Source organism: Sarcophilus harrisii, chromosome 4 (assembly GCF_902635505.1).
Source record: "Sarcophilus harrisii chromosome 4, mSarHar1.11, whole genome shotgun sequence".
Taxonomy (NCBI): domain Eukaryota; kingdom Metazoa; phylum Chordata; class Mammalia; order Dasyuromorphia; family Dasyuridae; genus Sarcophilus; species Sarcophilus harrisii.
This window is the reverse complement of record NC_045429.1, coordinates 301,923,774-301,944,474: the sequence shown is the minus strand read 5'-3', so window position 1 is coordinate 301,944,474 and position 20,701 is coordinate 301,923,774. Positions and strand designations below refer to the sequence as shown.

Sequence of the window (20,701 nt, the reverse complement as noted above, 5' to 3'; positions counted from 1 at the left end):
TGTGAGAATTCTGTTACAATTCAAACAGATGAATCTCAAAGCTTTCAGCAAGGAATTATGTAAAGCTGGGGTCTGAGAACAGTAAGAGGTGAAAGCCACTTTTAGTGGATGTGAACTGATTCATGGCCTGGAGCTGAACGGACAAGGGAAACGATGCTTCTGAGAATACATCCCAACAGGATTGCAGAGAGAAACCATTCTGATTGTCTTGGGTTTAAAATTAATTTTTTTTTTGAAAGAGATTTGGTATTTCAATAGTTCAGGAAGCTTGTATGTATAGATGTACTAATACATATATCAATCAGCAACTTCTCTCCAGGTCCCCCTCCCTGTGAGTTCTAAGTAACTTGTCCTGTGTAACAACATTTGAACCAAGTTTTTCCAGGTGAGCTCTCTAGCCATTATGACATAATGCTTCTTGCAAAATGCAGCCCTTTTATAAGAAAAGTTTAAAACCTTCTTTTATAAGAATGGTTTAAAATCTTTTAAAAAGCAGTAGGAGTTCAAGTTTTGGTCACTTCCAATTGATGACTGCTTTCCTATAACCCTTTTGTGTCAATCGAAATGACCCTTAAGTAAAACATTCAGGGTATCTGCTCTTCCCTCCTAAGGTAAGTCCCAGGAAGTTATCTATGCATATGGAAAACCAAGAGACTGAAGGGATAGAGGCTGTGATCAAGCTTCTCAAATAAAGCATTTGGGGAGGAGGAGGTTGGGCGCAGGCTACTGCCTGTGTTCATTCATTGAGCTGAATTTCAATAATTCTACAAATATCCCTACATTCTCTCCTTACGTCCCTCCTACCAACTGATGAATGACTTGATTTTATCCCTTAAATCTGGGAGAATGTCAATGTAATGCCAAGAACTGAGAAAGCTCCCCATTTCCCACATCATTGAAGAAAAAGGCACAATTGCAACCACTTGTCAGTATTTATTTTGGAATTTCAGGCAGAAAATAAAAACATCATTAAATAGGATGAGTAGAAATAATAGTTTGGTTAAAAGCAAGTAGTACCTTTAATAATATATATTTATGGATATATACACACACAAGACAGACATGTATGTCTGTATGAAATACAGGTATGAAGGTTGGTCTCTCTCTCTCTCTGGAGCTGTGATTTCCTGCCACAGCAAATAGAAGGCTAAGGGATCAGGCTCTGGAAATACCAATTTTAAACAGATGAAACTCAAGGGAACTTCATTCATCTGAAGGTTTTTGTGTTAAGTAATTCCTGAGTGCATAGTGGGTTAACCGAGTCAGTTGTAACGTGCACGTAATTATCCCTATGAACCTCTATTTTTAGCAAATTCCATTTTTAGCTATTTCTGTGACAGTTCAGGCCCTGGCAAAAAGCCTCTACTCTTCAGCAGCCAAGACTCGTGTCCCATAAGCACTTCTCCAAGGGCAGGAAGGGGCAAAGACAGAGCCTCTCCCTTTCTCCCCCTTCCCTGACTTACTACTGCCAGCACACCAAATGGGAAATAGCAGCCTTCACACAGGCCCTGGGCCTGAACCATGTTGTTGATTGCAGGGGCTCGCTGGGACACCCAAACTGGAGTCATTGCAGAAGCTCGGCTGAAGGAGTTAACACCACCCATGCCCGTCGTCTTCATCAAAGCCATTCCTGTAGACCGTATGGACACCAAGAATATATATGAATGTCCTGTCTACAAAACCCGAATCCGTGGACCCACTTATGTCTGGACTTTTAACCTGAAGACCAAAGAAAAAGCAGCTAAGTGGATTCTAGCAGCTGTTGCATTGCTCTTACAGGTTTAACTTTCTCCCTGCCACCCATGATCCCCTGTGCCAGATTAATGGCCTAACCACAACTACAAATTAGAAACTCAGCTTCACAGCTTGTATTTTTTTTTTTTTAAACAGGGCTCAAATGGGGTTTTAGAATTTGCTTTTTATTTTTCTTTCAAATAATCAAGTTGTTTCTTGGCAAAGAACAATCGGATTAACTGGGGGGAGGAAAGGTATCAGATTAAAATATTAATACCAATTTGTCATGATCGTCTTATTTACTTATATTTTAACTTCAGCTCAAGCCCTGAAAGCCACTAGAAATAGGCTTTTTGGGGTGAGTGGACCAATTTCCAGCAGTCAAGGAAAACAGAATCAACAATATGGTCTTGACTTCCCAAAAGTCTAATACCTCTCTGGGTGCCATTTGTCTGTCAGGGATGAGGCTTAACAATCATATACTTACTTCCCCTGGTCACTTCACATGTTTAGATAGATAATATGTAATAACTCAAGCAGTAAAAAGCAAGCAGGTCCTCTGATGCCAGCCAGTTCTATCTACTATGCCAAATCCTAGGTGTGTTAAGTGTTGGAGAACCCAGCCTTTCTATCATTCCATTTGGAGACACCATTTGGGGACAAGCAAATTACTCAAATTTTGTGGTCCAAATACAAAACCCAAATACAAAAACTTTTCTTTCTTGCATTTGCCATTTTTAAGATGTTCCAAGAAAGCTACCAAGTTGATAATCCTAAAGTACAGGCTTAATCACTTCCCTGTCCAAACAAGATTTAGCGGTTTTTCACTGCCTCAAGGTAAAAAATAAAAGACTCCCCCCCCAACTTGGCATTTTAAATAAAGCCTTTCACAATGTGCTCCAACAAGCACTTCCTAGGCCCAATAACATACTCATCTCATACTTTTCTCCTGCCAAACCAACCCTGCCCACCTATTATGTCTCTCCATACACTGTTTCATCTCATTTTCACACAGATTTTCCTAATGTCTGAGGAACTTCTCTTACCTCTCTCTATACCTCTTCAATTATTTTAAGGCTTGGTTCAAATACCATCTCCTTCAAAAAACTCACATAAGCTTTTTTTTTTTTTTTTTTTAATGATTAGATAAGCATTAACATATGTCCTGTTGGAAGGTGAGGATGGATTCAGACTTGTGGCCTGGGGTTCTAAATCCATTAATTAGCTGATCTAAGTTTATTTCTATTTAAAATGATGCAGCTGTAATAATAGATTATCAGAAGTGACTATTTTGCACTGACATTCAGTCTGAGGAAACTAAATTATTGCTACAGCACTGTGGAAAGCAATTTTATGAATCTAAGTTGAATAGGAAGAGGTATCACCATTTCTCACTAGTTAGCTAGTTAAAGGGGTAGCATAGTTAGTCTTTTCAGTTTCTGGGTTGGGGAGGGAGAGGGGAGTCCTACATGAGTCTCAGGATGTTTATAATCAGAAGTAATGCTGCCCAAGATTATGTGATAATCAGTTATGATTTGTACTTAGCTCTTTCTCAGTAATATGTTGTTGATCCAAAAGAATTTCAATAGAATTTCATGCAATTAAGAAGACAAAGATGTGACTATGAAAAGCTAGCTTTAAAAGGTAAAGCAGGAAGTATTAGATGGGAAAGTTTTAAAAACAAGGTAGGTCCAGAGAAGAGCTAAAAAACACCTAAAGAAAATTTTCAGGTCATGAATGAAAAGTGATCTTCAAGGAACATGTATATTAAGACTTGGGGCAAATGTGAAATAAGACTTAAGAGTAACAGCAAAAATGTGCTACGATCAACTATGAAACACTTGGTTCTTCTCAGTGAGTGGTTTAGTGATTCAAAGCAATTCCAATAGACTTTGGACAGAAAATGTCATCTGTATCCAGAAAAAGAACTAAGGAGATTGAACATAAATCGGCATATGCAAAGTTCACTTTTTTCTGCTTTTTTCTCTCCCCCATGGTTTTCTTTGCTTGATTTTTCTCTCCCAACATGATTCATAAAATAATGTATATTTAAAAAAGAAAATTAAGACTTCTGTGGATGTCTGTCATCATATGACAGACCTTAGAAATCATTTTCCCCTCTAAATGCTCTCAAATATTCAAGTACTTAAAACTATCCTAAATGTAAGTGATATGGGAAACTCTAAACATGGAATAATTTACTAAAATGGAAGGATACAGAGACCCGTCATGCCAAGCTAGATAACTTACACACAGCTGTGGTCAAGCCTATATATCCTACATATTTAGTGGCCAGACCTGGGTAGCTAATGCTTTAGACTTAAAAAGCTGGGTGGATTCAAATCCTACCTTGGAACTTAATCCATCTGTAAAGTGAGGGTAATGATATCCACTATGCAGGGCACTCTGCAAAACTTTTAGGTTAGTGTCAGCTCTTACTACCTCTATTATTACAGAAAGGAAGAATAGGACATCCTCAAAAAGTGATAATCCTGTTGTACCTTGCCATGGCCAGATGACATCTAGAATGTCTTAATCAGTCTTGAACTTACGGTGATTAAATGGAAGGTATCCAAGATGGTCAAAGGTCTGAAATTCATGACACATAATAATTGAAGGTACTAGATGTGTTTAAGCTGAAGAATAGAGATTCAGGGTAGACAACAGCTGTCTTACAGTATTTGCTGTCTTTAAAGAGTGACACTTGTCCTGCCTTGGCCTTAAAGGACAAAAAGAAGAATAAGCAATGCAAAGAAAAAGATTTAGGCTTGGTAAAATAAAACATTTTATAACAATCAGGCCCTTCCAAAATTGGAATGGACTGCCATTAAAAGTAGTGGAAAGTCTTCCAGAAAAAGTCCAAATTGGATTTAGTGGCCTCTGAACTCCTAAGGTTTATGCTGAGAGCAGAAGGAGTAATTAATTTACCACCTTCTGGTGTCCAGTGGGGGACATGCTAGTCTTTTTTGTACTTACCTAGGCAAAGAAAGGGAGCTGTCCCACCCACCAAGACAAAAGAGCTGACCAAACTATCTCCAAATGTTTCAAAGGATGATTAAGCTTTTAAGTCTGAGATCAAGTATCCAAGATAAAACACGGATTAGAAAGGAACTGTTCTGCAACTTAAAACTGTTTCAATGACAGAGAATTTACTTTTCTGACTGATTTTTAACAGTGCCCATTTCTAAGTTTTATAGTATAAAGTAAGAGGAGTTACTATCCTAGTTTTCTTGATGAGGACACCTCCAGAATGGTAATTTGAATTATCAGAGGAAAAAAAAAGAATGAAGTCAGAACATGGAGCCAGAACTGCTGATTTCTTAAGCTGTAGCTATGTCACAAGACTGTTTACATTGGTCCCACATAATATAAAGGAATGCTAAAACTTGTTTATCTAAGTTTCTATCCACAGCCCTTGTTGGCTCTGTACATTCTTTTGGTTTCTCCAGTCTCATCATTTTACAAGACAATTTAATAACTACTTTGAAGCTTACCCCTGACAAATGGTGCATAGCTGCTCTGGGGTACCAAATCTGCATGGTTGATAAGAGAATTCTGTCACTGGGAAATTGCAAAGTAAAAAAGTAAACCTACTGGATACCAGAATAAACAGCTACATCTAGAGGGACAAAGGACAATATAGCTAGTCCTCTAGCAACAGACAGTTCTTTCTGGAACCCATCCTGAAAGTTCAAGTCAAAGATCAGATTAAGAAACCTAGAGGTATTATTCTTGTCAAGTTCTGTATGAATAACAGCTGAGTATCAAAGACGGAAGGGCCCCTTGCTCAAGGATCACTGTTCTTTTGGATACTACTATTAGCTAACTGATCCAAATCTAGAGCATCTCTTCTCCTTAGCTTTAAGTTACATGAACGTCATTAAGACGCCAGCAAGAAAGCTACCCCAGAATCCGGTGCCTTTGGCTCACATGCTATTAGCTACAGCTAGCCATGGCAATAGGCCAGAATTGTTCTTTCAACTTGCAGTGTCAGAAGATGAAAAGTTTAAATTATCTTTTTACCACCTTAATGGTTCTGATCCTTTTCCTCCAGCACAGGAACTCTGTAGTGAGAATGCACTGAGCATTTATTAAGCACTTACTATATGCTGTAAAAAACTTAGCTGGAAGATGAAAACATTCTTTTTTAAATTCATCATTTCTTTCAACACTGTTTTGGATTCATCCAATGAAGTGATGAAAAAGATTTCAGGTCTCTGAGTGAATTGTATTGAGCTAACCTCTGCTTCCACTTGAAATGATCAAAACAATAGTGAAATTCAGTTGAGAAGGGCAGAAATCTCACCTACCAAATGGTCATAAGGTTCTGTACTCAGAAGAAGTTCTTAATCAGCGGAGTCACCATCTTCACCCACAGCTTGACATACCGACTTGGCTGCTCAAAAGTGGCTGCTGACACCAAACCTGACCTTCGGTAAAGCTGCTCTTGTTCCTAAATAAATTTTTTAAATTTAAAAAAAAAAAAAAAATCATTAGTCAAGTTTCATCTAGCATCAAACCAAACAAGAGCAGCCTATTGGTCAGAACCAAAGAATTTTCTTAAATAACAAACATAAAAAGTGTTCAACACAGAACCCTCAGGATGGTGACACAAAATTCCAATTATGATTGAGAGCAGGACAGAGCAAAGTACAACTGAAGACTACAATTTGTAAGTTTAAAAGTTGTTTGTTTGTTTTTTAATATTAAAATCATCTTTACCTTCAAGGTATAAAAAGCAGTTGAGCTTTATATTTGGGGCCAGTGTACTGTAGTTTCCTGTCACAGTGATAACTTCAAGGTGAGCCCTTTTCAAGGTACCTGGGGTTGGTGAGGAACTCCACAGTATTAAGGATTCCACAAAAGGACTAAGACAGTTTCCAGGACAAGGATGAAGATGAGATGACTCCTCAGAAGCTATGTATACCACATATCCAAAAGAAAAGGTTTCTGCTGGGACAGATGGGGAGCCTGAGGAGGAGGGAAAAGTCAATGAAGATGAGGAAGAAGTAGATGATGAGAGGAAAATGAGAAGGAAGAAGAGCCCAGAAAAGCACCAGGAAAAAGAAAATGGGCAAACAGAAGGTCCCTATAGGCAAGAAACATGTGGACACTGAAGAGTCCAAAAATTTCATTTTCTTTGCTGGCAACATAAATCTCAAAGTTGAACCTGTATCACAGACTTTGCAAAAAAGACTTTATCATTGGTATTGTACACTGGTACCACCAGTAAGTTGGCCAATTTGGAATCTGACTCAACAGAAGACATGGAAATGGGGGCTCTGGAATTCAACAATAGCTCTGAAACTAAGCTGGAAAAACCAAAAGAGAACAAGACCGACCAAGATGCAAGGATGCTCTTGACCAAGAAATCTGCCACATAAAATAACTTAAGAAGAGCTTCTGGAGATGTTTGAAGATGCTAATGGGCCTGCACCAAGGATGGGTGCTTCCCAAAGGAAATGCCTACATTGCCTCCATTGAATTTAAGATGGACACATGTGTTCAAGGCCTTAGAAGAGAAGCAGGGCACTGAAATCAATGGCCAGGTGCTCATTCTGGACTTAATAGGGAAGAAAAGCCAAAAACAAGAGAACTCTAGAAGTAAGAAAAAATAATTCCTGGGGTAGGACAAGAGCAAGTCGGCAGACTCTAAGACCACAGTGCTAAATGTCATCTAGAGCACCACAGAGAAGATGACATCCATCAGCTCATCCCAAAATAACTAGGGCTAACCTTTTATTGAATTTGTCACTGTGGAAGATTCTTCCCACAGATTTTTGTAACGGAGAATGAAGACAGAGCCATCCAGATAGAGTTAAAGAGACCAAATGGCTGATAATGCAGTTCCAAGAAATCAGTTCTATAAAATCTCATGCATTAAAAGCCCACCCAAAGACATGATGGAAGAAATTTTCAAAGATTTGTATCATAGTTTGTGGTATCCATAGATCCTTCAGAGTTTTGTGGACTTTGGCAACTCAGAGGAAGACATCAAATCTGTGAGACAGACCACAGAGAAAGGTGACATCAATGGAAACAAAGTAACCCTGAACAGGGCCAAGCCTGGTGGATTTGGAAGCCAAGGATCAGTAGTGGATGCCATGGCAGCTTCAGGGGCCAAGGAGGCAGCCTGGGGGAATTTTTGGTGACAGAGACCAAGGACGCTTTGGAGACCACAAACCCCAAGGAAAAAATGAAATTTGAATGGCTCCCCCTTCTCTTTTCCCTTTCAGATGAATGCACTCTGGGAGTTTTATTATCCTGATTGACAAAGCATTCTGATGGTATTCCAAGGCAGTCCAGGGTAGTCTTGGAAAGGCCTGGATGATATTTCAATGAAGAGTATGAGGTGGTTTTGACTGGGTGAATGTTCCATATAAACTTTTTAAAGAAAAGAATGACAGTTGTGGGAAGTAACTTTTATCTACGAATACGGTTTATAACTTTAGATCCCATATACACCACCATTTTTTCCCCTAAAAAAAATCAAAAAGCTACACATACAACACTAAAAAATACTATTTTTCCAGTTTCTTTTACATTATTTGTTCCTCTCTAGTACCACGCCCTGTAACTTCACATGACCCAGTGCAGCACTGAAAACACTCATGAAAATGAGTATCCAGTCATCTAGGGAAGGTTGGATGGCTATGAAATACAAGATTGAGAACTCTAGCCACAAAACTAAATCCATGACTCCTATAAAATCTGGGGAGTTAGGATCAAGCTAAAGTTATTCCCCCTCCCCCCACCCCAGTTTTAGGATAAGAACTTGACAGTGACCTAATCTAATTTCCTCCTTTTATTAATAATGTATTATATATCCTTTCTGACCTTTATCCTTAAGCATAAAGACAATTTGTTGCCCCAGGGACTATGTGATGGTTTCAGATATATAGAGGGACCCTACTTCAGCTCTGTGTCACAAAAAGATGCAATAATCTTGCCTTCTATTTGTGTTACTCTCAGAGTCCAAATCCCTGGCTAGGGATGACGACACAGAATCTAGCTCTAGTCTCAAGGGGCTGGTTTGAAGAGCTCTCCACAGACTGGGCTCCAGCTTTACGCTTTCAAAATGAATAAGCAGCCAAGATTTCAATTAAATTACCAGAAACACTTGAATTTCCTCACAGGCTCCACAATACGATGCAAGAGGAAGTCAGCTGACAAAGGTTACAATGCCATTGAGGAGAGCATTTCTTGGGTCACAAGTAGGAGATGTGTGTCCTAAACAATACCAGGAAGTTTTCCACTTTTAATTTATGCACCAAATGCAAGGAAGGGTCTTTGCTTCCTATATATAAATACTTCCCTCCATCCCCTGCTGAGTTCAACATAAGAATTTGTCTTTCCCTGCATGGCACAGGATGCCAATGATTGAGAGTTCAAAAATTCTTGAGTAGCTGCAGTTATAGGATCTGTATGGATGTGGGTGAGAGGTGAGGGGAGAGAGGATAATAGTTTTTAAGTAGCAGCACCTAATATATTTAGGGGTCACAACATTCTTCAATCTCACATGTGATTTATGAGTGTCATCACATCTATGCATGGTAAAATTCATGCAAATTGATTAGAAATGAGTTTTACCTGGGCTTATACCCCAAAGAGATACTAAAGAAGGGAAAGGGACCTGTATGTGCCAAAATGTTTGTGGCAGCTCTGTTTGTAGTGGCTAGAAACTGGAAAATGAATGAATGCCCATCAATTGGAGAATGGTTGGGTAAATTGTGGTATATGAATATTATTGTTTTGTAAGAAATGACCAGCAGGATGAATACAGAGAAGCTTGGAGAGACTTACATGAACTGATGCTAAGTGAAATGAGCAGAACCAGGAGATCATTATATACCTCAATAACGATACTGTATGAGGATGTATTCTGATGAAGTGGATTTCTTCAACAAAGAGAAGACCTAACTCAGTTTCAATTGATCAATGATGTACAAAAGCAGTTATACCCAAAGAAAGAACACTAAGAAATGAACTGTTTGCATTTTTGTTTTTCTTCCCAGGTTATTTTTACCTTCTGAATCCAATTCTTCTTGTGCAACAAGAGAATTGTTTGGTTCTGCACACATATATTGTATCTAGGATATACTGTGACATATTTAACATGTATAGGACTGCTTGCCATCTGGGGGACATGGGAGGGGAGGGAGAGAGGGAGAGGAAAAGTCAGAACAGAAGTGAGTGCAAGGGATAATGTTGTAAAAAATTACCCAGGCATGGGTTCTGTCAATAAAAAGTTATAATTATGAAAAAAAAAATCTATCCAATAAAAAAAATGTAAAAAAAAGAAAGAAAGAAATGAGTTTTACAATTCCAAAAACACATATAAAAAGTTTAGACTTTGAAAGAGGAGGGGACATGGAGGTATTGGGAGAAAAGAAAGATGTTATCACCTTCCTGCAAACCTCAAATGTCCCTTGTAGTAATTTTTGATAAGGAAAAATATCCCAATTTTCCCCAAAAGCCAGGATATGGGTTCAGTCCCTTGATATGAATCCCTCATTCAAGAAATAAGGAGTCATTCAGTTGAAACCCAGAAACAACACCCTAAAAGACATAAAAAGAGATCCAGGGTACAAGTCTGAAAGGATTCTTTTTCAAGATTAGGGCACCTAATGTTAGCCTTAAGTCAACAAAATTGTATTTTTACAACTGTCTTGCTAATCTGGAAGCAAAAACCCATGAAAACTGGATTCAAAGATTGAGTTTGGGAAAATTTGTACTGTCAATGACACTGGTACAAATATAGAGAAAGCTACTATGTGGGGAGTTTTAGGTTCGCAATCACATTAACCAAAGCTGTATTGGGCCAGCTGTACTGAGTAGAACCAATCTCCCTTCACTATGTAATTTTTCTGCTTCTGTGAACACTTCAGTCATTCTCTATTATCTGTACTGTAAAATGTGAACAAGCTAGTAAACTGCTTCCAATTGCACCTCCCCACACAATTATCAGGATTATCAAAGTCCAGAGAGGAAGGACCCAGAGAAACAAGGCAATTCTCATTTCCCTGTACAACAACAAAGGGGCAAACAATTTCACAATAGCAGTTCCCGAACATCTGGGAGCAAAAGTCCAAAAAGTGAAGTCAACAGCTGAAGTTTATGAACACTGACACAACAGAGTAGAAGCCATGTGTGCGTGTGTGAGAGAGAGAGAGAGAGAGAGAGACACACACACACACACAGACACACTGACTGGCAAGAGGGGAAAGGAAGCAATAAAGCAAAGCCTCAGAAGGGTTACTGGAATCACTGGGGTCATGGCATAGGCCTCCTGTTCAAAACTCTGATCCGGTTTCAAAGGTGACCTAACTAGTATCAAGATCTATCCTGAGACTTCCCTATTGTGCTGATTTTTGCATTTTAAGCAGAAGTGTTCAAGGGGAAGTGTTCAAAGTTGTTACCATGAAGGCCTCCAAACCCAAGACATTAGTTTCTCTACCTAGGCTGGATAAAAAAAGGCAGAGAATATGGCTTTCATGTTGGCCTATTCATGCTGTTTTATGAAGCAACTGTGAGAAAACTGTTTATAAATTTTAAATGATTTGGGAAGAGGTAGCCAATCACACAGTTAGCAGGGGAGAGGGAGCCTACACCAACTTGCCATGTGACTTGAAGAAAGCTGTTGAGAGGCTAGAGCTCTCTGGAGAAGTTTCTACATGGCTTTTCTGGCTGTGGGGAAAACTGACACAAAGCATATGTGAGATTTCTTCTGAAAACCCACTTGACCATAATTTAAAATGAGGACAGTCAATCTTATTACTTCCACATCACTTTACAAGGCAAATGAAACCATTAAGCTGACAAGTCTAAATTCAGCACAAGTCCTATCACTAAATGACATTTGAATACAGTCCCAGGTGAATGAACCCTTTCTCTTCCAGCTATTACTATCTTCTAGATTTCTAGATCACAATACACAGTGTTACCATTTGAAGTGACTATTGGTCTCATACCTGGACACTATAACATGACTGACATTAGTCTCATGGAAAATGGTTTGTTTTTACCTCCTTCCTGTCCCTTTTCAGGTTTCTATGATCACTATAGTCTCCTTTTAATTGAGGTTTAATTCAGTTAAAATTTCTGGCTTTTTTGAACTCTTTTGTGATTTTTCTTCTCTCTCACATATTTTTTTGGATAACTATCTCCAATATTCCCAAGTAGCTTGCCTCTCTTCTGTAAAATACTTTCCTGAAATGACTGAGCCCTGCCTAGGAGTTTATATTGAAGAAGTAAAAGATCTAAGCAATTTCTGATTTTCTCTTAGAATGGTTCTAATTCTACTCAAAAAGGATTAAGCTGCCAGGCAGCTGTTCTCACCAGGGAAAATAGATTTGGCTGTGCTAGAATTGTGGCCACAGGAGAGTCAAGAAATGATTCTCAGAAAGGTTCCTCTGGACTTGTCTACAGGGACCAACCATTCCCATAAAAGGAGGATCCACTCACTGGGGAAAAAAGCAAATTTCTTTCCCACTCTGATCTAGGCTTCCCAGCAGGAAGCAGTCCCCAGAAGGAAACTGAATTCAACTACCTCCTAGAGTTTTACTTACCATTGTGGGTCACAATGGCACACTAATCTCAAAAACTCCCCGCTATATATTTCCACTGGTCCCAACCCACCTGGTGGAGCTGCTGCTGCAGAGCTCGATTCTCTGTCACAATTGCAATCTGAGCCTCCAGGTCCCGATGAACTGACCTGTATCCAAAATTAGGAGAGCCAATCAACGTGAGACAGGGCAGAGTGCTCCCTGCCAGGTACAGCCACAGGCCTGCAGGGAAAAGGAAACGTGCAGACAGAGGAGATGAGCAAAGAATCTGCTGAAATCCTCTCCAAGTATTGTTTCAACTTAAAATAAATGCATCCAACCACTGCAGTTTTACTGGAAATGAAATGGTTATGATTGGAGGAACGGGAAGACTGAAGCAGGAATACTATTCTCCTCCCCACCAGCTCTTTCACCATCATGAGCAGAGCCTCTTCTTCTATGTTATCCCTAGCTGTACCTGCCACACTTGCAATAGGAAGGGGGCATTCATGAAGGCTCAGCATAACCTTCAGATCCATCAATGGTCAATACCTTACCCTATTTAGCACTACCCAACTGCTTCCCAGAATGAGCTGCTACACTTAGCAGCTTTGGCCCTCTTGCTCAAGCACTAATAGAATGACTAGGAATTGACAATTTCTGGAATTTTGTTTATAACTTTTAGAAAGTATCTTCTTCTGTACACTACTGTCAACCACCACTGCCAGCTAGTTTTTCCCTCCTCAGAGAATTTCAATTTCCTCAATCTCTTGCATTGCCTCTGACTTGGCTACCACATCCTGACCTGATTATGCTTCTAAGCTGAAACTTAAGAGCCCTACACGAGAGGCTGGTGAGTCCTTCCTAAGAATTGTAAGTGAAAGGAGAAGTCTCACTGCACAGCTAGCTGCTTCCCGGCAATAAGAGATATACATACACAGAATGGAGTGGGTTCAGCAATCCACTCTACCAAACAGAAGGCACAAATAATGATTTTTTTATAGATGGAACAGATCAGGTCCAACAAAATCCCACCACCTATTCCTTCACAGAACTAACTAAGCTGTTATACCCTATCAAAGATAAGTTAATATGCCAAATACTCACTTCCATCTCTCTGCTATCAGTACAAAATATCTAAAAAATCTTCACGGGTACCTAATTAAGTCAAGGAAATACTCATTCATACTGGCCTTTGGAAATGTATAATGGGTTTTTAGCCTTCTCAATGAATAGGAGAGGGAACAGAGGGAGAAAGAATTTGGAACTGAAAATTAAAAAAAAACTCTAAAACATTGGTGAGAGGAGGGAAGCACTGGAGAACTCTTTGAGAGAGGGTAAAACCTTTCTATTTGGGTTCAAGAAAACAAAAAGTTTTCTGCCCCATTTAAACAGTTCATTACAATATAGTCATAGAATAAGAAGGGTGAAGTATGGGCATCCCCCAGAAGTGATGAACATTTTCTTCTATCTACAACTCTGGGAAATTACCACTGCTGAGTTATATCATAAGGAAATTTCTATTCACTGAAAATGTGTGGTTTCAGCTTTCCTAAAATCATGACCAGATGCCAGATCTCTCTGCTCTTCAGTGTCCTACCTCAAGCATCCCACTGAATCACCTTTGTATTTGTTTGCAACCCCTCTATGGGCCATTTATCCCATGAGTTAATCAGTATCCTAAAGTCTTCAGGTTTCTAGGGACATCTGGAACTCCAATTGTTTTTCTTAATATAAGGAGACAGTCTCTTAGACTTCTCTTCCCATCCTGCAATTGCACACCATTATCTCCCCAGCAGGCCAATTCTAGCAACACATCTAAGTGGGCTCATTCCCTTTGCTTCTCTTGGATTTACTTTATCCTACTATAGACTCTACTACATTCTCACACTCCCAAAATTATCAATCTGTTCTCTGACTATGCTAAACTTTTACCCAACCCACAGATATATATGGTAATCATGTATGAAATGAATCAATGGTATGCAACCCTGAGATCCTAAAACGGAAAGCCATTTCCTAATTCTAATTCAGAAGAATATTTCTGAGAATACCTTGGCTAAAACAGATTGTCTGCCTCCTGTTCCTGTAATGCACTTTCCTCCTCCCCTACTATATGCCACATCAAAGCCAATCAATTGCTTGGGCCACTCTATCTGCTGGACCTCATCAAGTGAGAAAACATGCTCAGGGTCAACCACAGTGAGTTGTTCTGACTTCACTTAAGCTATTACACTCCCACCCCCAACCTGGGATTGAGAGGAAAGAGAAGACAGGTGGGAAATATATTTAATGTCTCTAACCATTAGGACACAAAGAATTCTGTGTGCTCACAGCCTGTGATGAATACCAGCAGTACAGGACCAAATAGTCAACTCTTTTGTGCTCTTCACAGAAAAGCTATAGTCTCTGGGTGCCACCTTCCTGCTAGGCCAATTTGAACAAAGGCTTCTTCTCCAGAAGGAGAAAACTCTAGCTGGGAAAAGTGAGGTTATAGGAACCTAAGTCTGTATTACCCTTATAAGTCGAAGCAGAAGCTTTCAGCCCTACTACTATTGGTACTATCAGTCCTTCCACTTTGAAATCATTGGGTTTTTTGGTTTGTTTTTCTTAAATTCACACTGTCACATTTCCTCATCTGCCAGATATTCCTAGTCCACTCAAAGTAAGGATTTTCACTGCACTACTGAAAAGAATCCAAGTAGAACCAATTTACAATGCTATAAACTTGTACTTATCTTTCAAACAACCCTATAGTACAAATAAAGAAAGTGCTTGGGACACATTCTGCTTTTTAAAATTTGAGCTAAATACATTCTTCCACAGGGGGTGTCTGGAATCAGTCAAAATATATAGTCACTGAATCAAGACTGGGAAGACAACTTACAGTGTCTGAAGTGTTCTTCTATCAGACCTTACCAAGTTTTACTCTCCCCCTTTCTTTTTTGGACTACTCATGGCAATAACTGAAAATATTGGCAAAGATTATGGATTCATATTTTTTTCCAATATAAAGATCACTTCGTTATTACTCCCACTTTATCTACTTCTGTATTACACGAAAAAGATGAAAAACAACTTTGAATGGAAATAGTGCTTCTTTTTGCAAAATATTAGTGATAACTAAATTATGAATTCAAACCAAATGCAAAATTACCACCATTTCCAAAATAAAATAAAAAACCTGACTGTTCAAGCACCAATCTGAGAACTAGTTCTAGATCAAAAATTCTTAGTGTTTGTTCAAATACCAGGGAAAATTAGGAGATTTGAATGGAGGATACAGGAGCTACAGTAAGGCCTGTTCCACTATTTCAATCAATCTACAAGAATCTATTAAGGATCTATTGCTCCATGCTAGGCAGGAGAGATATAAATACAATGAATGAAACAATCCTTATTCACAAGGAGCTTATATTCTACTATGGAGATAAAGATAAAAATAAAGTAAACAGAATTTAAGATTTTCAAAGCACTTTACAGGATCTCATTTGATACAGCTACTTTGGTAGTTGTAGTTATTATTACCCCCATTTCAAACAGATAATCTGAGGGACAGAGAAGTACATTTTTCCTTAATGACTTGCCCCAAATTATTCAGCTAAGAGACTTATACAAGATTTGAACTCAGGTTTTCCTGACTCCAGGTCAAGCACTTTACATTCTGACTCCTGGTAGCCCCTACAGAAAAATGTGTGTAGTGGTACAACTTATTAATACAAGGCAATTTGACATCAGGCTTCATGTAAAAAATGGTCCTTCAACTGTTTCTTGAAAAGAGGAGTGAGAGTGTGCATTTGTGAAGAAAAAGCCAGTGTGGTAAAGAGAATAAAGTGCAAGGCAAATAGAAAGAGATTAAGACAAAGTTGTGAAAAGCTAAAAGCTAAAAAGAGTTTATATTTGATTCTAGAAAAAGCATTTTCATCCTTTTTTTGTATTGTGGACTCCTTTTGGAACTCCTTGGAATATTTTCAAATGCAAAAAAAAAAAAAAATAATAATACATTATATTAGAAAGGAAACCAATCACATTGAAAAGGGTCATCAAAATACTGTTAAAAGCCCTTATCGAGATAGAGAAAGTAAAAAGAATTTAGGTAGAACCAAGAGTCACAAAAATCCAAAAGAAGGATTATCCAAGAGGAGAAAACAGCCAATGTCAAATTCAGTAGAGTTTGAGAGAGATGAGGATGCAAAGACTAAGATTTGGTGATTAAGAGATTCAAAGGTAACTTTGAAAGAAGCAGTTTCAGTCAAATGATGAAGTCACAAGCTAGACTGAAAAAGTTGAAGAGTAAGTGAAAGGAGAGAAAATGAGGGCAGTGAATGGAGACAGTTTTTTCTAGCATTCAGAACAGAGAATGATACCTTGAAAGTATAGGGTGAGTAAAGGTTTTGAATTGATTTTTTTTTTTTTAAAAGGATGAGGGAGATAGACATATTTGGCAGTGGTGGATTTAAATTTAGACTGACTTTGAAAATTAAAGAGAAAGGATGATTGAGCTTCAAATTTTTAGAGAAGCTGAAAGGAGATGGGATCAAGATCATGGATAGGATAACCCTGTAAAAGAGAAAAGCCACCCATCATTGTCTGAGTGTGTGGGAATGAAGATAAGGGATAATGTTCACGGGTTTTGAGATGAAGAGGGAAGAATTTTTTTTTAATCTAGAGTACAATTTATATCATGGAGACAAGGAGGGGAAGAGGTTTCAGACTTTTTAATTTCAAAAAAGTAGTCTCATACTCTAAAAGGGTAGGTGCTAGATCCCTAAATCCTATCCCACAGGCCAGGGGCTCAGATCCAAATTACAGCTAAAGATTCACTGACAAGAGTAGGATAGTCCACTAGCTTCTGAATCATCTGCCCAAAGCAAATGCCATAAAATCATAGCCATCTGGCCTTCCTAGAATAGGTCTCACTCCCATTCCTACCTCATCTCAGGTCCCTGATCTGCTGGAATCATCACCTGTCACTGACATCTTTACAATCCCTTAATCTTGAAGATTGAAAGACTATTGTCCTAAGGAGTGGGGGGAGAAGGGGAGGAGAAAAGAAGAAAAGAACAACACCTCCAAGGTGAAATAAAAAAATTCTTTAGGAGACTGTGTAAGGTAAGAGAAGACATAAGAAATAATGGGGAGAACTCTCCTATAAGCCAAAACACCCAAATTGACCTGGTGAGAAGTAGTCCCTCCCCTACTGCCTTTTCTGAAGCTCTAACAGAACTTTGTTGAGAAAGCTTCAGAATTTTAAGAATACATCTATTTTAGTGACAAACCAGGCTCCAGAGAAGTTTATTGATGCTTAAGAAATTATGAATAACAGAAATCTGAAAGTCAAGAATGTCAACATCTTTTCTAGGGAAAAGAATGCCCTGTTTCTATTGTGTATAGTTTCTACCCAGCATACCTATCCCAGCACTCAGGTGAGGAGAAACCACATATACATGTAGGCCAGCCAAACTAAATTGCCTTGCCTAAATTCTGTTAATCAGAACTCTTCAGGGATTGTTCCAAGCTGCCTGGCAGGAGGGAGGAAGGAAGGGAGGGAGAAAGGAAGAGAGGGAGGGAGGGAGAGAGGGAGGAAGAAATCTCACAAGCAAAATTTCCCTTGCCCAAAACAAAGCAGAATTTTCAATATCTCTCCTACTACAGAGGGTCTCACAGTTACTAATACCAGCAAATTTATTACAGTTTAAAAGATAAAGTATACCTCAGTAAAGTTCAACTCTAATCAATAGAGCCTTTGGTTAATTTCTACATGCCTTCATTTTGAAATTTATATCTACCTGAAATCTGAGCCCTGCACCTCAAACATGAATTACAGGTGTGGCCACTTTACTAACCTTCAACCCTGAAAGGGGGGGGTGGGGAGGCTGCTGTCTTTCAGGATTGGGGTGGGGTGTCCAGGCAGGGCTAGGCTGGGTTCCAGCACTATGAGCCTGAAATTTGCCCAAAAGTACCGTTTCCTGTTCTTACCAAAAAAACCAATAGTAATAGCTTCAAAAGGACATAGTAAAATGCAAGAGAAATTAGGATTCACAACTTTTATGCTTGTACTCCTTTTCTTTGAGATGATTATTTAGTTAGTTCAGTGGCAAACAATAAATGTTGGCTATTGCTAATTGATCCATCTCCAAAGATGCTCTAACATGCTTTCTCCTCCCTGGGTCAGGAGTTAGCAGACTACTCACTAAATCATTTTCCCCTTCATAGCTGAATCTAGTTCCCATCACACCCAGAGACCCTTCCTCTGTCCTGACATATTCACAAGTAAGAAATTTAGAACTAAGCAACAGGAAACTGACAAACTGTGAATCAGATCTTCCAGTTGCCTAACAGAAGCTTTTATCTTCCCTTCCCTTCTTTTCCCCTTCCCTCCCTAATCTCAAAGCCCCTCCTGAGATCAGACCCTCTCCTAGAGGCCAGGATTAAGACAGAGAAAGACCTCATACTTCAGTTACCTTTTTTGATCCTGAAACATCCTGAAGACCAGCAACAGAAACATCTGGGGAGGAAAGTACTAAAATAAGAGGCCAGAGTTGGGTACAATTCCCTGTTCTACTGCTAGCTGGGGAATAACCTAAAACAAGTCACTGGGCTTCAGTTTTGTATCGGTAAAATGAAAGAAAAATTCCTGTTACCCCAAACCATAACTTGAAAGTTCCATAAAAGTGAAATATCATTCAGTTTATTATGAAGACTATTCTTGAATGGTACAACATATCTTATTCTTCCAAAACACTTTCCAGTCCAGCAATAACATTTATTAAGTACCTATAAAATGACAGACACTGTCCTAGTGATTTTGCCAAAATATTATCAACTACTTGGCAGAGATACAAAGCCAAAGAGGAGACTGTCGAGGCTCATATAATTTAAACCTGATGAAGGGAGACAACATGTACCCAAAGGCAAAAATCAATAAAGGGGAAGGAAAAGACATAAGCAGCTGAGGGAAAAGGAAAAACTTCTGAGTGTGGTGGTCTCTGATGGCTGATATCTGAAAGAAGCTAAATAGCAGGAGTCAGATGAAGAAAGGCTGCAGCCCAGGATGGGGAGACAGTCTGACTAAGGCAAGGAGGTGGAACAGTATGGTCAATTTGGCAGGATCTAGGAAGGGAAAGTACTAAATGAAAAGGTTATCAAGTCAGGGTGGAGCCAGGTTATTAAGGTCCTGGATCCCTGTGGGAGAAAGAAAATGTGACATTAATCCCAATATGCAAAAAGGGGAACCTGAAGCCCATAAGGGAAAAATGCATTATTGCAAATCATATAGCTAGTCTTGGCCAAGCTAGCATGGAGAACCTAGGTCCCTAGCCTTCCAGGGCCTAGTGTCCTTGGACAATAGGAAAACAAAAATGTTCCTTGAGAGTAGGGGCTATTTCCAACATTTTTTGGTCTTTCTAACCTCATCACTTAAATGATCAATTAAATATTTGTTGAACTGAATTCCAGAAGACATTTGTTCAATGTTTATGGTATAGCTATGTTGAGATGTTTTACTTAGCCTGGTAAATGAAAATGAAAAGCCAAATCTAAACTTAGATATAATTTATATCACAAAGTTTTTCTGATTTATAAAATTCACTAGAAAGTTTCTTTCAATAATGAGTTTCTCATCATCCTTATTTTTAAAAATGAAAATCAAGTTGTATAAAATGTTTCTGGAATTTCTGTATTACATAAACTGATTACATGAACCTATGCTCAATTTATCAAGAACTATTCCAACAAATACTATTAACAAAAATTTTCATGTAACATAATACTCAAGTTCTAGCAAGACACAAATAACTTCTAGCAACATGATATTTTTTAAATGTTGAAATGAATTTGAAATGACCTTGGATTTTGCCATAGAACAATCTATAAATTTTCATTTATTCTTATGAACAATGAAACAATTAAGTCATCTCAATATGTTTTGGTTTTCAATTATTTGGCAAATTTTCCCATGGTTATGAACTATTTTGTTTCCTTTTAATATCATTTATTGGGTTTAACAGAGGGCATAAGGCATTTTCAAATGTATGTTCACTGAGATGGGGGAAAACTGGGGAGAAAAAAAAAGTACCAAAGGCAGGAAGTATCTGGTGCCAGTGACAGGCTGAATAGAAAACATATCTAAATAGAGGGGACAAGAACACTAGTTATGTCCTGTTCACTCTTTTTCCCCCCAGAGGGTTTGTACTGGGTTTATACAGCTGGGTTTGTCCCAAGCAATGGTATGGACAAAGAAATCACTGAGATAAAGTTTCAAGAATATACACATTCTTTTCTGTTCCACACAACCGTTAGACACAAAACTGCTTATTCACCAAAATGAAATAAAAATCATCCATCAACCTATCCTTTAATGGGAAGTTGTGGGTAGAGGGAGGGGTGTGGGTGGGTGTTGAGTTAAACTGTTACCTCAGATT

The 20,701-nt window shown here is 38.7% G+C and overlaps 2 protein-coding genes across 5 annotated transcripts in view; one reads left to right on the top strand and one right to left on the bottom strand.

Moving 5' to 3' along the window:
• Window positions 1-2,014, top strand: part of DNAH17 (dynein axonemal heavy chain 17) — a 254,986-nt gene extending 252,972 nt beyond the window's left edge. For 2 of the 3 annotated variants that reach the window (XM_031965574.1, XM_031965573.1), the window contains exon 80: window positions 1,538-2,014. In XM_031965574.1, the coding sequence (XP_031821434.1) occupies window positions 1,538-1,785 (248 nt within the window). In that variant the 3' untranslated portion in view covers window positions 1,786-2,014. The remainder of the gene's footprint in view (window positions 1-1,537) is intronic. The other variant, XM_031965572.1, reaches the window with a different exon arrangement.
• PGS1 (phosphatidylglycerophosphate synthase 1) overlaps window positions 921-20,701 on the bottom strand; it is a 44,692-nt gene continuing 24,911 nt past the window's right edge. Inside the window, exons 8-10 of one of the 2 annotated variants that reach the window (XM_031965575.1) lie at window positions 12,373-12,521; window positions 6,045-6,187; window positions 921-1,719 (exon numbers count right to left, since the gene is read on the bottom strand). In XM_031965575.1, coding sequence (XP_031821435.1) covers window positions 6,068-6,187; window positions 12,373-12,521 — 269 coding nt within the window. In that variant the 3' untranslated portion in view covers window positions 921-1,719; window positions 6,045-6,067. The remainder of the gene's footprint in view (window positions 1,720-6,044; window positions 6,188-12,372; window positions 12,522-20,701) is intronic. The other variant, XM_031965576.1, reaches the window with a different exon arrangement.